The sequence below is a fragment of the Pongo pygmaeus genome, chromosome 3 (assembly GCF_028885625.2).
Source record: "Pongo pygmaeus isolate AG05252 chromosome 3, NHGRI_mPonPyg2-v2.0_pri, whole genome shotgun sequence".
Classification (NCBI taxonomy): Eukaryota; Metazoa; Chordata; class Mammalia; order Primates; family Hominidae; genus Pongo; species Pongo pygmaeus.
In genome coordinates, this window is record NC_072376.2 from 196817350 (window position 1) to 196833331 (window position 15982).

Genomic DNA, 15982 nt, shown 5'->3' on the forward strand with positions numbered 1-15982 from the left:
GAACTAGAGGTATGTACCAACACACCCAACTATGTTTTGTATTTTTTGTAGAGACAGGGTCTTGCCATGTAGACTACGCTGGCCTTGAACCCCTGGGCTCAAGTAATCTGCCCACCTCGGCCTCCCAAAGTGCTAGGATTACAAGCCTGAGCCACCACGCCCAGCCTGTAATTTTAAATTGGCCAAAAAGACTATGTTCATCTAGGCAGCCTGCTCTTCTGCCCTCTAAAATATCCACTGCTACTATTCTCTGCATCATCAGATGGCCTCCATGTCAACTTCTCAGCTCCAAACTTACAAACGTCTTCTTTTAAAATAGAGGAAGTGTCTGCCCACCTAAGGTTAATCTCTCCACCTGTGTGTGGATCCCAGCCACACCTATGTCTTCAGAAATTGATAATTACCCTCTTTCTCTTCAGGATCCTCAAACTCTCCTTTTCTGTGAGCTACCTTCAAGCAGTGGGCAACATGCTCAGGCTACTCCCATCTGAAATTGAAAAGCCACCTTGACCCCATGACCCTGTCCAGCTTCCTCTCTCTTCTCCTCTTTACAGCCAAATATCTCCAACTCCTGAACTCACTCTGATACGGAGTCTGCTTTCATCATTGCAGTAAAACAGCTTTTGCCAAGCTCACAGGTGGCTCCAATCCCTAATCAGACTGTTACTACCAATCTTCCTCCTACTTGATTTCTCAAAGCTTCTAACAGAGGGGATCACTCTTAAAACATTCTCTTGCTTTTTCAGGACATTCCACCTTATCACTGTAATTTGGCAGATTTGTGTCCTCACACATCATTAGCACAAAATATTTCCCCTCACCATGAAGTATTTCTCACATCAAGACATAACCTCGGCCACAACTGGAGTATTTGCTCCTCACAAGCCTCTCCACTCCACATGCAGACCTTCCTGCCAAAGGCTTTCTTGCTTCCACAGTCACATCCAGGAACAGGGACAATCCCTTCATGTTGCTCCACGGGAAAGCCATCTGCAGAAAAGCCAGCTTGCCGCTGGAATTTTTATTGGATGTCTTCAGAGAGATATGCTACAGAACCAGTTTCAGTGAATGGGCTTCCACTTACAGCAGAAAATTTAATCTTGTGAACTCAGTCACTTGTTTGAAATTCAATTTGGGATGATAGTGGATCTTTCTCAATTCATTAGAATTCTCTCCCTTTTCTCCTCTGAGTAGATTTCTAGTGAGGGCAGTGGTGGGGCGAGGCTTGGTTATCATCCTAGCATTGTCTTGTGCTTTCTTCCCTGTGGGCTCTGCTGAGAGTGTAACTGCTTGATCTACCAGCACAAGCAATGCACACTGATCATTTCAGGAGAGGTTGAAGGTCCTCTCCTATTGATGTGGCCTGAGGGGCACTGGTCTGATGACTTGCTGAAAACTAGTTGCATCTTCCTTTGCTGACAAGCTGACCATCCCCAGCCTCATTCACCTTGGACCCTGGTGCTTGGTAGGCACTTCACCATTCAACTCTTTCTTGGGAACCTATTGGATCTCCTCTAGGCCCTGTGAGATATATGTGCGTAAATGCGTGTGTGTGTGTTATGTATATATACACACACACACATATGTATATATATACACACTTGTGTGTTACGGGCAGAGGAGGGAGTTATATAGTTGGTTATCAAAGCTATAAAAGGCCCTTTCTATGTTCATTTCTAAAGGCCAACACATACAGGCTCAGAGCACTATTGGGCTGTCTTCTCTCAGAAACTCGGGCAGAGCCAAGTCCTTCTGCTCTTAGACCCAAAATCTACCCAGCAATTTCTAACAGCCAACACTTCCCTCCCTGCATCTTATTCCCTACTCCCACAGATTTTCCTAGTTATCACCTAAGTTCTCCTCTCACCTTTTCTCTCAGAACGTCCCCCCAGCTCAGAGAGGAATTTGTCTCTGTAGGTGGGAGGGTCTTTAAAAAAAATGAGGCCGGGCACAGCAACTCATGCCTATAATCCCAGCACTTTGAGAGGCCGAGGCAGAAGGATTACTTGATATTAAGAGTTCAATACCAGCCTGGACAACATAGTGAAACCTTGTTTCTACAAAAAAATAAAAAATTAGCCTGTCGTCGTGGTGCCCACCTGCAGTCCCAGCTACTTCTGGTTCAGTCTTCGAATCTTTATATGCAAAGTCAACTTTTCAAGAATCAAAAAAGAAAAATGCATGTATCTTTTATTCCAAGCACCTGGTTTTTGCACATGAGTACTCCACCTTTCAGACTGTACCGCTTTTATTATAATTAAAAAAAACTTTTGAAATTTAGGCTCTATTTGTTCTCCCTTCAAGGCAATGAAGCTCATGAATGGGAGGAAGACTATAGGGCAACAAGAAAAAAAGTGAGAACATTATTATTTTTTGAGATGGAGTCTCACTCTGTCACCCAGGCTGGAGTGCAATGGCTTGGTCTCGGCTCACTGCAACCTCTGCCTCCTGAGTTCAAGCGATTCTCCCGCCTCAGCCTACAGAGTAGCTGGGACTACAGGCATGTGCCACCACACTCGGCTGATTTTTGTATTTTTAGTAGAGATGGGGTTTCACTACATTGGCCAGACTGGTCCCGAACTCCTGACCTCATGATTCGTCCGCCTCGGCCTCCCAAAGTGCTGGGATTACAGGCGTGAGCCACTGCACCCGGCCGTGAGAACATTCTTGATTTAAAATTCACATATATAATCTAGGTATGCGATCATAGCTTCTTTTACTTGCTATGGTCCCCTTGCCAAAGAATTCATGAAAAGAGAAATCATAATTTCTCCACCTTTTAAATAGCCAGATTTCTGCAATCCGTCCACCCCCTCTAGATTTTCAGCAATTATCTGTGAAAAGGAGGAAAGAATAGCAAACTAAAAGCAAAATCACAAAGCTTCAAAATTTCTTTGTGCCTCCGTTTTTATGTAGTTTCTTTTGGTATGGCAGGAAAATGGGCAATATTGTTTTCATACAATAACTATATTTTGTTCCAGCCTGCACATAAATTAGTTAACCTTATCTGATCTTACCCAGAGTGACCTTTTTTTGCTTGATTATTCTGATTCATGCATTTTTACATCAAAGTCTACATTTATTGAAAGAAAACTTTCATAATTTATATCATTTAACGTATTAATCTTAGAATGCATGTATACCTGGAATGGGAAACCTAACAATAAGCAAGCCAGCAGTTAGAGTACGTAACTGTGGGAAATGTAAATTGGAAAAAAAAAATATAGAAGGAAAAAATAGCTCTAACAGGGAGAGAGGTTTGGGGCCCTATAGATAAAATAGGCACATTTCCACTCCACCTCCGGACATCTGCCGGTTGGTGGTAAAGTTGTTGATTTTAGGAAATTCTAGAGACAGAGCGTTGTCGGGGTGTTGTTTTCCTACTGACCAAAACAGGAAGACAATGCCTGGATTAACTAGAGACCTAAGAAACTGCGGGAACAAGCGCTACCGCCGCGAGGCCAGGGCTAGCTTCGAATGCTGCAAGCCTCACGGCAACACGGAGTCACGTCCTCGTGTGACCTTACTGTCTACTACTGCTATGTAAGGGGACCGGCACTCCCGCCCTCCTGAAGGCGCCGAGACCCCGACGGCCTCGGAACGCTTCGCTCGGACACACTGAAAGCAGCGCGAGACGCAGTTCCCAACACTCTAACATGGAGGCCGGCTTTTGTTTGTTTTGGCCTCGCTCACACATAGGCGTCTCAGGGCGGAGACCATAGGCCCCGCGGCTGCGGGCGGCTCAAAGTCCCCCGGGACGCCGCCCTAGAGGACTTTGCCCGCCGCGCCCGGCTGCCTCCCTTGCCCGGGCCCTGCCCCTCTCGCCTCTGCTCCCGGCGCCGCAGCTGACCCGGCGGGGGAGGAGGACGGCAGGAGCGCGCGGCGTCACAAAGCGAGGCCAGAACGCCCGGGGTTCAGCCGAGACTCGGCCGTCCCGGGCCAGCCCTACTTGCAGTCCGCCCTCGTGGAGCGGGAGACGCCCAACGCCCGCCCACCTCACCCCCGGGGTGTCCTCCGTGGCCTCACGGGGACGCAGCGTCGCGGCGGCCCCGACGCCGCAAAGCGTCCTGGGAGCGCCGGCTCCCGCCGGAAGAACGCGAGGGCGCGCGGCGGCGGCGAGGTTATAAAAGGGAAGTAGCCCACGGCGGGCGGAAGTGGGCGGTTCGGCGGCTCTGGGCGCTGTTGTTTGGTCTTTGGGCCTCCGGAGGGGCGTTATCTGGAGGGCCGCCGGTGCAGGCCGCAGTGACAGGGCCGCTCGCCCCGCTAGTCGTGCCTGTCTCCCGGTGCAGCTGGGTTCGCGGCCTCCGCGGCCTGCAGGCCCAACATGGCGCAGGAGGTGTCGGAGTACCTGAGCCAGAACCCGCGGGTGGCCGCCTGGGTGGAGGCGCTGCGCTGCGACGGCGAGACTGACAAACACTGGCGCCACCGCCGGGATTTTTTGCTTCGCAACGCCGGGGACCTGGCCCCCGCTGGCGGCGCTGCCTCCGCTAGCACGGATGAAGCTGCCGACGCCGAGAGCGGGACCCGAAACCGGCAGCTGCAGCAGCTCATCTCCTTTTCCATGGCCTGGGCGAACCACGTCTTCCTCGGGTGCCGGTGAGTGAGGCAGCGTCCCTAACCAGCACGCCCCGTTTTGTCTGCCACCTGCAGACCGGGGCCCGGCGCCCTCCGCGGGACCGGCCTCGGCGGGGAGGGGAAGTTGTGAAGCGCGGGAATCCGCCGGCCCGGCTGCCCTCTAAGGGTGAGAAGGGCGTCCCTGCGAGGAGCCGACATGATTCCCGGACGTCTGTGTGCCCGGTGGTGTGGGCGCGGCTGCTGGTAGGGTTGCTTGTGTTAGGGAACAACGCTCTTGGGGACGGGTGCTAGATTTAAGATTAGTGAGGAGGTGCTCTGCCTCCCAGACCCTGGGGCACTTGTTTATGGGGTTCCAGGAAACAGTTCTTGGCGGTTGGTTCACTTTCTTGATTGCAGCCAGGAAATGCAGTTCCTGTGGCCTGTTTTTTGCACAGCACAAGTAGGACCTTAGAAAAAACACTTTAACAATGACTTTTCCTTCTTTTTCAGATACCCTCAAAAAGTTATGGATAAAATACTTAGTATGGCTGAAGGCATCAAAGTGACAGATGCTCCAACCTATACAACAAGAGATGAACTGGTTGCCAAGGTGAAGAAAAGAGGGATATCGAGTAGCAATGGTTAGCAGATCATAGATGTGAACATACATAGGAGTTTAGAGCATACGTTTGATATAATTAGGAATTATTGTTACTAATTTTTTTAACAAGCTAGAATTTTTATGTTATTAATAAGTAATAAAGTTGGAATGTTAAACCTAAAGTATATATCTGTGTCTTTAGGCTTTGAATTTGATAGTTTGCTTTGACTGCTTTAGATTTCGAAGTGTCCACTGTTGTCTGATGCTGTTATTTTTTTAATATTAGACATTCATGATGTTATTCAACACTGTTTTGAGAAATTAATGACTCCACACTTTTTAAAGAAACGATTAGTCTTGAAATGTTTTCACTTTGTGCCTTTATTTTAATGTGTATTTGTCTCATCACCCGTTTTGTACGAGGTATTCTTAGTCACATATCTATGTTTTTCTTCTTTTTAGAAGGGGTAGAAGAGCCATCCAAAAAACGAGTTATAGAAGGAAAAAACAGTTCTGCAGTTGAGCAAGATCACGCAAAAACTTCTGCCAAGACAGAACGTGCATCAGCTCAGCAGGAAAACAGTTCAACGTGTACAGGGTCGGCCATCAAATCAGAGAGTGGGAACTCAGCTCGGAGCTCTGGCATCTCCAGTCAGAATAGCTCTACAAGTGATGGAGATCGTTCTGTTTCCAGCCAAAGCAGCAGCAGCGTTTCCTCTCAGGTAACGACTGCGGGATCTGGGAAAGCTTCTGAAGCAGAAGCTCCAGATAAACACGGTTCTGCGTCATTTGTTTCCTTGCTGAAATCCAGTGTGAATAGTCACATGACCCAATCCACTGATTCTAGACAACAAAGTGGATCACCTAAAAAGAGTGCTTTGGAAGGCTCTTCAGCCTCAGCTTCTCAAAGCAGCTCAGAGATCGAGGTGCCCTTGTTGGGCTCCTTGGGAAGCTCAGAAGTAGAATTGCCACTGTTGTCTTCCAAACCTAGTTCAGAGACAGCTTCAAGTGGGTTAACTTCCAAAACTAGTTCAGAGGCAAGTGTTTCATCATCAGTTGCTAAAAACAGTTCCTCATTAGGCACATCCTTACTGACTCCCAAGAGCAGCTCTTCAACAAATACATCGCTGCTAACTTCCAAAAGCACTTCCCAGGTAGCTGCGTCACTACTAGCTTCCAAGAGCAGCTCCCAGACCAGTGGATCTCTGGTTTCCAAAAGCACTTCCTTAGCAAGTGTGTCCCAGTTGGCTTCTAAGAGTAGTTCTCAGACTAGCACCTCACAGTTGCCTTCTAAAAGTACTTCACAGTCAAGTGAGAGTTCTGTCAAATTCTCTTGCAAGTTAACCAATGAAGATGTGAAACAGAAGCAACCTTTTTTCAATAGACTGTATAAAACAGTGGCATGGAAGTTGGTAGCTGTTGGTGGCTTTAGTCCCAATGTGAATCATGGAGAGCTCCTAAATGCAGCTATTGAGGCTCTGAAAGCAACACTGGATGTATTTTTTGTCCCACTAAAAGAATTGGCAGATCTGCCTCAAAATAAGAGCTCTCAAGAAAGTATTGTTTGTGAATTGAGGTGCAAGTCTGTGTATTTGGGCACTGGCTGTGGAAAAAGCAAAGAAAATGCAAAAGCAGTTGCATCAAGAGAAGCATTGAAGTTATTTCTCAAGAAAAAGGTGGTAGTAAAAATATGTAAAAGGAAATACAGAGGCAGTGAAATAGAAGATCTAGTACTCCTTGATGAAGAATCGAGGCCTGTAAACTTACCTCCAGCACTAAAACATCCTCAAGAATTACTGTAATGTGTCCAAAATATCACTGCATACAATATCTGGTATTTGAAGAGAAAAACTGACTTTTGTACAGTATAAAACACAGGCTTTCACAAATTTTGTATTGCTTTTTTTCCAGTTTTGCAGAAAATTTACATTCTAGTTCTCTTCACACAGTAGCAGTTGTAAATAATTTATGAATGACAGTACACATTAAAAGGTATGCATTAGCAGCATATTAGTATGCTGTTTTATTTGCTGAAGAAAGTACTGTCTTCTATTTTTAATGATACATTAGGTACGATGTGTAGTTCGGTAGAGTCCTAACATTTTTGTACTACTTTCAATTTGGTGAAAATGTATTAAGTTGTCTACCATGTTTTCTTTTCTAGCTGAATAAACCACATCAAAGAAAAGGGACCACAGTATTTGAATGTTTGAAAGTCTGTAAAGCTTAAGGTTTTAAAAATGTTGCCCTTAATGTTGAACATGTCTATTAAAAAATAAAAGAAAAAATAGTTGCTTCAAACTATTTTTATGAGAAGTTGTAAGCATTTTTTAGATATAAAGCAGTATAAAGTACTTATTGTTATTTTATTCTGAAGTTGTTTAAAATTCACCATGACTTTGACCGCTGCAGATTCTTTAAGCGGGTTAATTTATGTTTTGAGGTGGAATACAATTTACACTTTTTCTTAAATACATGAATGTGGGTTTCTATATTAAGCATATTTTGTGACTACTATTAACAGATTGATTTGTTTAGATATTAAATGCTTTAAGCTATTTTACCTTTTCAAGAAGTTGTGTTTTTTTTCTCCAAGTCAGAACCAATTCCTGCAAATAGGCTTCCCATGACTTGTCATTATAAATTAGACAACCAGGTAATTGTGTGATATACATCTTTATTTAATTTTTTTTTTTTACAGCAACTCCCTGAGCCAGAATAGATTCAAAGTGATTTCCCTTCAATTTTCAAATCTAGAACTGCATGATTTTTGTGTTTATGAGTCTTTTAGAATACTGGAAAGAACAGAGAGCCATGTTCAGCTCTTGATAATGAGCCTATTCAATTTAACTACATTCGTTAAAATGAAGTGGAATTTTGTTTTTGTCTTAGGTGATTCTGCCTGTTTGTCATTGTGTATTCTGTTTACTTTGCTTCAAACTGGCCCCAAGATGTTATTTTTGTGGTTTCTGGCTTTCTAGATTCTATTTTTAGATACTGCCCATTGAGCAATAATGGTGATAATATACAGAGAAAAGAAAGACCTTTCATGGGCCAATTGTGTTGGAATAGGAAAATTGAACGTAAGCACAATTTAAGTATGTAGCAGTTATTCCTATTTTGTATTCTAGGAATAAAAACAAGATACTTTAATTTTTTATGCTTGAATTACATAATCAGATGTTTTAATTTTACCATATAACATTTAAAAATGATTCATTTTTGAGGATATTTAATTGGATACCAAAGCTAAAATCCATATACTGTAAGTGGGTTGCCTTTATAGATTGCAGGACACAATAACATGAATGTATTGTGAAAGCACTTTTAGTTAACCTCACTTTCCTGTCTTGGAATGTGTATTTTGTGGGATAATGATCATCAGAAAAGCAAAAAATTACAAAGAACAAATAAATTTATGTAATATATCTAATTAGGTGGTTTGGTAATTTCCTAAATTGGCTTGTTTCAAGTTAATATGAAGGTTATTGAAAATGTTTTATAGTGACCTTTGATGTGGAGGAAGTTGTTTAGTGTACATTTATGATAATCCTATTTAAAAACCTAGAAAAATACTCTTGGTTAATAACATTTAAAGAATCCTGATTTAAGAGAAATGCATATTTTAGAATTCTATTATTGAGAGTGAATCTTGGCTGTCTCTTACTAGACATGTAACCTCTGGGAATTTAGCCTTTTAACCTTACTTCATCTGTGAAATAGGACTAATAGCTGTCTCATAGAGCATGGCAGTTAGATGAGATGATACATTCAAAGTGCCCAGCATGGTGCAGGTATCCCATGGTTCACTTATATATTCTCATTCCTCTTACAAGGAGCTCTTCTCATTTGGCCTTCTTTTCAGATGGAGAAACTTACACAAAGTAATTTGGTCAGATAATTCAAGCCCATATCTGATTTCAAAACCCAAGCTCAAGTATGTTGTATTGCTTATTATCCTTGTCACTTCTCTATATGCTGAAATTTCTGAAAATCCCTCCCAGAACGTGATTTTCTACCAGATTAAGTGACCACATCTTTCTAAAGCCTCCTTGAAATGAGTCACTTCAGAGGCTCTTCTATTATTAATGCTTCTAATACTTGCATATCTTAAATATCCTCAACTAGTGAATCATCCCATATGGATGCAGTTGAACTTTGTAAAAAGACCATACACACACAAAAGAAATCTGCACAAAAAACCCCCCAAAACCAAAAAACCAAACACACCTGCCTAAAATAGTGTATAATCAAGTTGAGTGAATAAAGTCGGTTACCAGGATGGAATATACTGTTTTTTTCAGATGAGTGAGGGGAGACAATTTCCTGAGACGTCAAGATTTTTCTTGATGTTAGAATGAGAATTTTTTTTTAACGGTAAAATTAGTTGACTTGTAAGAATGATATTGTCATGAGTTTTTGACCTAAATTCTTGGAGCCTGTCACTGCTGTCATTGGCTAGGATAATTGTCATAGGGGTATGTGTAACTTTAAGGCCTTTGATATGTATTATTAAGAGCCTACTCCAATTTGAATTATGTTTTCCCTGCCGAGTGCAGCTTTTCTTGGTACAAATTTCTCCTTGCTGTTTAGATTTTCGAGTAACAGCAGTGAGAAAGTAACAAAAGCAAGCAGCAATGGGGAATCAGGTCAGTCCTACAGGTATTGTGTTACTACTTTGTGGACTTTGTCCTCAAAAATTGTGCTAAAGTCCTATATTGACCTACTTTCTAGACATTGGTTATCCATTCCTGCACGATTTTTAAATAATATTTTCTGTGATTGAGGAATAAACTATTTCACTTTCTACTAGAACAAAATGTTCAAGTTGAATGAAGGGTTGTCAAGCCATTTATTGCCCAAATACTCCTCCCCAAGAAAAATACCAATCATATTTCGTTGGTGTCCCTGCACACAGCTTAGTTGCCATCCAGTTAGAACCATTTCTTACTACCAACTTTAATTTTAACATCTCTTGATTTTCCTCCTTTTGTTTTTTTTTTTTTGTTTTTTGTTTTTGTTTTTTTGAGACAGAGGGAGTCTTGCTCTGTGGCCCAGGCTGGAGTGCAGTGGCGTGATCTCAGCTCACTGCAACCTTGGCCTCCTGGGGTCAAGCGATTCTCCTGCCTCAGCCTCCTGAGTAGCTGGGATTACAGGCATGTGCTACTACACCCAGCTAATTTTTTTGTATTTTTAGTAGAGACGGGGTTTCACCTGTTGGTCAGGTTGGTCTCGAACTCCTGATCTTGTGATCCACCCGCCTCAGCCTCCCAAATTGCTGGGATTACAGGCGTGAGCCACCATGCACAGCCGATTTTTCTCCTTTAAAAAAAGGTCATTATCTGAAAATTATTAGTTTTTAAAGTCCTTTTTCTGTTCCTTTGCTATTCATCTAGCAAGAAAAAGAGTAGACAAGGCCCCAAACTAAATGGACTTTTAACTTTGAAGGGAAAAAAGAAAAGTAATGCTAGGTTGGGCATGGTGGCCCACACTGTAATCCCAGCACTTTGGGAGGCCAAGGCAGGCGGATCACCTGAAGTCAGGAGTTTGAGACCAGCCTGGCCAAAATGGTGAAACTTTATCTCATAAAACTACAACATTAGCCGGGCGTGGTGGTGCGTGCCTGTCACCCCAGCTACTTGGGAGGCTGAGACAGGAGAATCGCTTGAACCTGGGAGGTGGAGGTTGCAGTGAGCCATGATTGTGCCACTGCACTCCAGCCTGGGTGACAGAGTGAGACTCCGTGTCAAAAAAAAAAAAAAAACAAAGTAATACTAAACACAAAGGGTTGGATAAAGGACATTTTTAGTAAAAACTAGAGATTTCATATGCCAATACTTAAGAAGCAATCAGAAATACTTGGTGAATTTGAAACTTTATTGAATAGAATCAGAATCTTTGGAGGTCTTAGAAAGCAACCAAACTAAACAATATAAGCAGTAAATACACTAAAGACTACCATTTTACTGAAGTGGGACTATTATGTGCAATGTATATAACTTGGAATCTAGAGACAAATGTACAAAAAGGTGATTTGGGAGGGAATCACCTAGTGATTTCCTTATTCTGTTTTTAGTGTACCAGGGCTTAGACACTTAAAAATGATAAAACCTAAGTTCTGAATATGTGATCCAGTGGTTTTCAAACTTTAGCCATATTTCTTCAAAGAAAAGTGGGGGCATTGTGTATGTAAAACAGAGAACTACTTTGGTCAAAGGAGGGTGGCCACACCCTACAACTGAATTATATGTTTGGTTCTTAATTTCTTTCTTTTTTTTTGAGACAGATCTGGTTATGTTGCCCAGGCTGGAGTGCAGTGGTTCACTGCAACATCTGCCTCCCGGGTTCAAGCGATTCTCCTGCCTTGGCCTCCTAAGTAGCTGGGATTACAGGTGCGCACCACCACACCCAGCTAATTTTTGTATTTTTAGTAGAGATGGGGTTTCACCATCTAGGCCAGACTGGTCTCGAACTCCTGACCTCAGGTGATACACCTGCCTCAGCCTCCTAAACTGTTGGGATTATAGATGTGAGCCACCACACCCAGCCTCTGTTCTCAGACTCAATTTCTGGGCTACCTCCTTGGATTATGAGCAGAGGGGATGCAGCAACTAGGAGGCTCAGTGTAAACAGCCAGCCTCCTTCTGCAATAGGTGTTAGAGTGGATGTGGGTCGAAGCTGCCAGTTTACTACAAAGTTGAACTAATTAGTTTTTTACAGTAGTATGCCATATTAAAATTTACTTGAGTGGGGACTCAGATCAGGTTTAAGGGATTATTACATAAATTAACATTTAAGTAATACTAAAAATAGCTGCCTTTTATTTCTTTTTATTGTGAAATACAATTGTAAAAACCCATAAAGTCCACACATGTAAAGTCCAACAATTACTGAATGCCCATATAATAATTATGTAGGCCAAAAAATAAAATTTTATCAGCACCTCAGGGACCCAAATCCAGTGTTTTTACAGAAGACTTGAACAGTGGTTTGGTTCTGATTTGGGGCAGTGAATGTAAATGCCAGTGAGACGTGCTGTCCCATGATCCTTGTTTCCTATATTCCAGAAAATAGTAAGCGAAATGCACACTTTGAGGAAAATTTGAGAAATTTTATATTCAACTATTTAGGAAGCTTCTAAAAAAGTAAACTTTAAAGAAAACTCAATGATCTGAATCACTAGAAAATTTTTCTAGACATTCTATTTGTAGAATTCAGGGACAATTTACAGAGGCAATGATATAACCAATGCGTCAAGACGCATGATGTATCTTAGGAATGCTGTCTGTTACTCTTCACCATTTGCATATTATTAAATAATTTTCTATACTAGCTAAGGAAAAAATGATTCTCATGAAATAAAATCTGAGTTCCCAGGAAGCATTTCTAGTGTATCTTACCTATGTGCACTGATAGTGGATCATATATACTTAATGCGGGAGTGTATCATGAATGCTCAACCTGCAGTTTAGAAACGAGTATGGGGTAGAAATATGTGCACCTTTCTTTGTTTTTTGTTTCAAAATAATATTATATGTGATTAACAAGAGAAATAAGATGGAGTAAAATAAGGATACTATTTTGAAAATATTCACTACCCTCCCCTGTAATTTGCATTCTCTAGCAATCAGTCTGCCACTGTGGTGCTCATAGGGAATGATGTCAAGGAGAAGGTTAAAGAGGCAGGCATTTGAGACCTGTGGGTCCTGACCTCTATGACAGTGGTCCCCAACCTTTTTGGCACCAGGGACTAGTTTCAGGGAAGACCATTTTTCCACGGACGGTGGGTAGGGAATGGTTTTGGTATGATTCAAGTACATTACATTTATTGTGCACTTTCTTTTATTTTTTTGAGATAGAGTCTCGCTCTGTTGCCCAGGCTGGAGTGTGGTGGCGCCATCTCAGCTCACTGCAACTTCCACCTCCCAGATTCAAGCGATTCTTCTGCCTCAGCCTCCTGAGTAGCTGGAATTACAAGCATGAGCCACCATGCCTGGCTAAGTTTTGTATATTTAGTAGAGACAGGGTTTCACCATGTTGGTCAGGCTGGTCTTGATTGAACTCCTGACCTCATATTACCTACCTGCCTCGGCCTCGCAAAGTGTTGGGATTACAGGCGTGAGCTACCACACCCAGCCTGTACACTGTATTTCTATTATTATTACTTTGCAATATATAATGAAATAATTATACAACTCACCATAATACACAATCAGTGGAAGCCCTGAGCTTGTTTTCTACAACCAGATGGTCCCATCGGGGGGTGATGGGAGACAGTGACAGCTCATCAAGCATTAGATTCTCATAAGGAGTGTGCAATCTAGATCCCTCACATGCACAGTTCACAATAGGGTTTGTGTTCCTATGAGAATCTAATGCCACCGCTGATCTGACAAGAGGCGGAGCTCAGGCGATCATGTGAGCAATGGCGAGCAGCAGTAAATACAGATGAAGCTTTGCTCACTCACCCACCGCTCCCCTCCTGCCGTGTGGCCCCGTTCCTAACAGGCCACAGACTGGTACTGGGGGCTTGCAGGTTGGGGGCCCCCTGCTGTATGGCATAGCATGAATTTCACCTGGTCAATATAGCAGAGATGAGAGTGATGACAATTTTCATCCAATGCTCCTGCTGCTTTTTTTTTTTTTTTTTTTTTTTTGAGACGGAGTCTCGCTCTGTCGCCCAGGCTGGAGTGCAGTGGCGCAATCTCAGCTCACTGCCAGCTCCCTCTCCCGGGTTCACGCCATTCTCCTGCTTCAGCCTCCCAAGTAGCTGGGATTACAGGCTCCCGCCACTACGCCCGGCTAATTTTTTGTATTTTTAGTAGAGACGGGGTTTCACCGTGTTAGCCAGGATGGTCTCGATCTCCTGACCTCGTAATCCGCCCGCCTTGGCCTCCCAAAGTGCTGGGATTACAGGCGTGAGCCACCGCGCCCGGCCGATCCTGCTTCTTTTATCCCCTGGCTGTAATTAAAGAATGCATCACTTCTTAGGTTCCAAGAGAGCAAAGCAAAGAGGTCTTGAGTAAGAAATAGTGAAAGCATCAGGACCTTAAATACAGAGCCACCGAGCTGTACACACCACGGGGAGCCATTCACAAGCAATGTAATAGACATAATTTACTACAATGAGTGATGCCCTTTGAAGTTGTGGAAGAAGGTGGCCCTTTTTGGAATCCCTGTGATTGCTGTATATAGTGAACTTATTTTTAAAACCTTACTTTAAAAAGGAACTTGGTTCTGTAATATGGAAAGAGCTGCTAAAGAAAGGATTTTGAGAAGAAAAATAGTATTAAAGGTCTATGAAGCATTGATAGCACATAAATTCTAAGAAACTCTTCTTGGAAGTAGCATATATGCTAGTTATGTGCTGATGCTGGGGGCACTATTTTTACTTGGTCATGAATTACTTTGCCCAACAGATTCTTCTACAGGAGGGATTATTTCAAGACTGTCCAAAAATAAAAGCACATGAGATATGTAAGGCTGCTTGGACTATGTTATATTTGTTTTGTTTCTATTCCCAAACCTTGGGGGAAAATCAGGAACTAGGCAGATGAAGAATTGTGTTGGCTCAGATATGGAATAAAACTTGAGTGTCTGCTTTGTGTTCTCTCCTACAAATAGATAATGTCCCTTAATTTATCACATCCCTTGTTTCTGAACATTTGGTGTAAACCCACCATCTCTTGCCCAGTTTCATTTTCATCTATTGCTCCTAGCTTTCCCAAGACAACATGGCCTGAGCCAAGAACATACTTGAATTCAAAGCTATGGGACCAGAATGAAGGTTGGTTAACTTATCTGTCCCTGGGCATTGGACAACAGACCCCTGAAGCAGCTTTTAAAGTGCCTATCCTGAGCTGGGCACCTTGACTGCCATCCCCACTGAGACCATATGACCTGGGTATGGGTGGCTGGGCAGTAGTGGTGGTGGGGAGAATTCCTGAAAGTTCTCATTGCCTCAGGGATGACTTTCCAGAGGGATGTTTTAACCATAAAAGGAAAAAATGTGCTGGGCAGGCCAAAATAGATGTCCCGTAGAATGACTCAAGGTGAACAAACAGCCGTTGAGGCCTCCAATAAGTTCTTGCCATGGTCCACGCTGTAAGAAGACGGTCACGAAAGCCATCCAGCACCCCCAGGTCCTGGAGCACACTCTCCCCATTCTCAAGGTCTTTCTCCCAGCAAGTTCCCCAAACACTGTGCCTCAGAAAGAAAAATGGTCAGGAGATTTCCCTCAGAAACTGAAACAACTGATCAGAATAGGGTGATGCTGGTGCCCTCCCACAACGGATTTCCTCCCCCTGGTTCCTGTGGTTTTCATTTTACTGGTCTCCAAGCTGCCATCACATCCAGCCAAAGCACCTCTTTGCTGCCAATGCTGCCAATATGGGCAGCTTTTTCACCAGATGTCTATCGATTAAAACCATTGGTAAGAGCCATTGAACGATGCCAACAATCTTATCTTACAGTGGACTTGGTCTCTCTTAGTTTCCTACCCTAACTTTTTGGTTATCACTACCTTCCTGGGAAAGCTGTTTCCACTAAGATAATGTCTAACGTTTTGTTCCTTCCAACAGTTAGACAGATGGTCATCACAAATACAGTATGTGCCTTTAAATCTGATATAATCTGTAAAAAGAATAGATCATTCAATCTTCCTTATTCTATCATTAGCAAAAAACTACTTGTGATATCACTTACAGCCAATGGGTGTCACACTGATGAAAATGAAAATTGCTGCCTCCTCAAGAGATTAAAGAGCCAGACTCACAGCATTATGCCCTTTTAGACAAAGTCTATCTCAGGAGAGTCTGGTAGCGGCGT

At 42.9% G+C, this 15982-nt stretch overlaps 1 protein-coding gene across 6 annotated transcripts in view; it reads left to right on the forward strand.

Moving 5' to 3' along the window:
• The first annotated feature begins 3339 nt into the window (after positions 1-3339).
• CDKN2AIP (CDKN2A interacting protein) overlaps positions 3340-15982 on the forward strand; it is a 52063-nt gene continuing 39420 nt past the window's right edge. For 2 of the 6 annotated variants that reach the window (XM_054484574.2, XM_054484575.2), the window contains exons 1-3: positions 3833-4596; positions 5065-5195; positions 5618-5877. In XM_054484574.2, the coding sequence (XP_054340549.1) occupies positions 4325-4596; positions 5065-5195; positions 5618-5877 (663 nt within the window). In that variant the 5' untranslated portion in view covers positions 3833-4324. Of the gene's footprint in view, positions 4597-5064; positions 5196-5617; positions 7728-9748; positions 9800-11441; positions 11548-13014; positions 14634-15982 lie in introns of those variants that run through there. The other 4 variants (XM_054484576.2, XM_063664321.1, XM_054484573.2 and 1 more) reach the window with 4 other exon arrangements.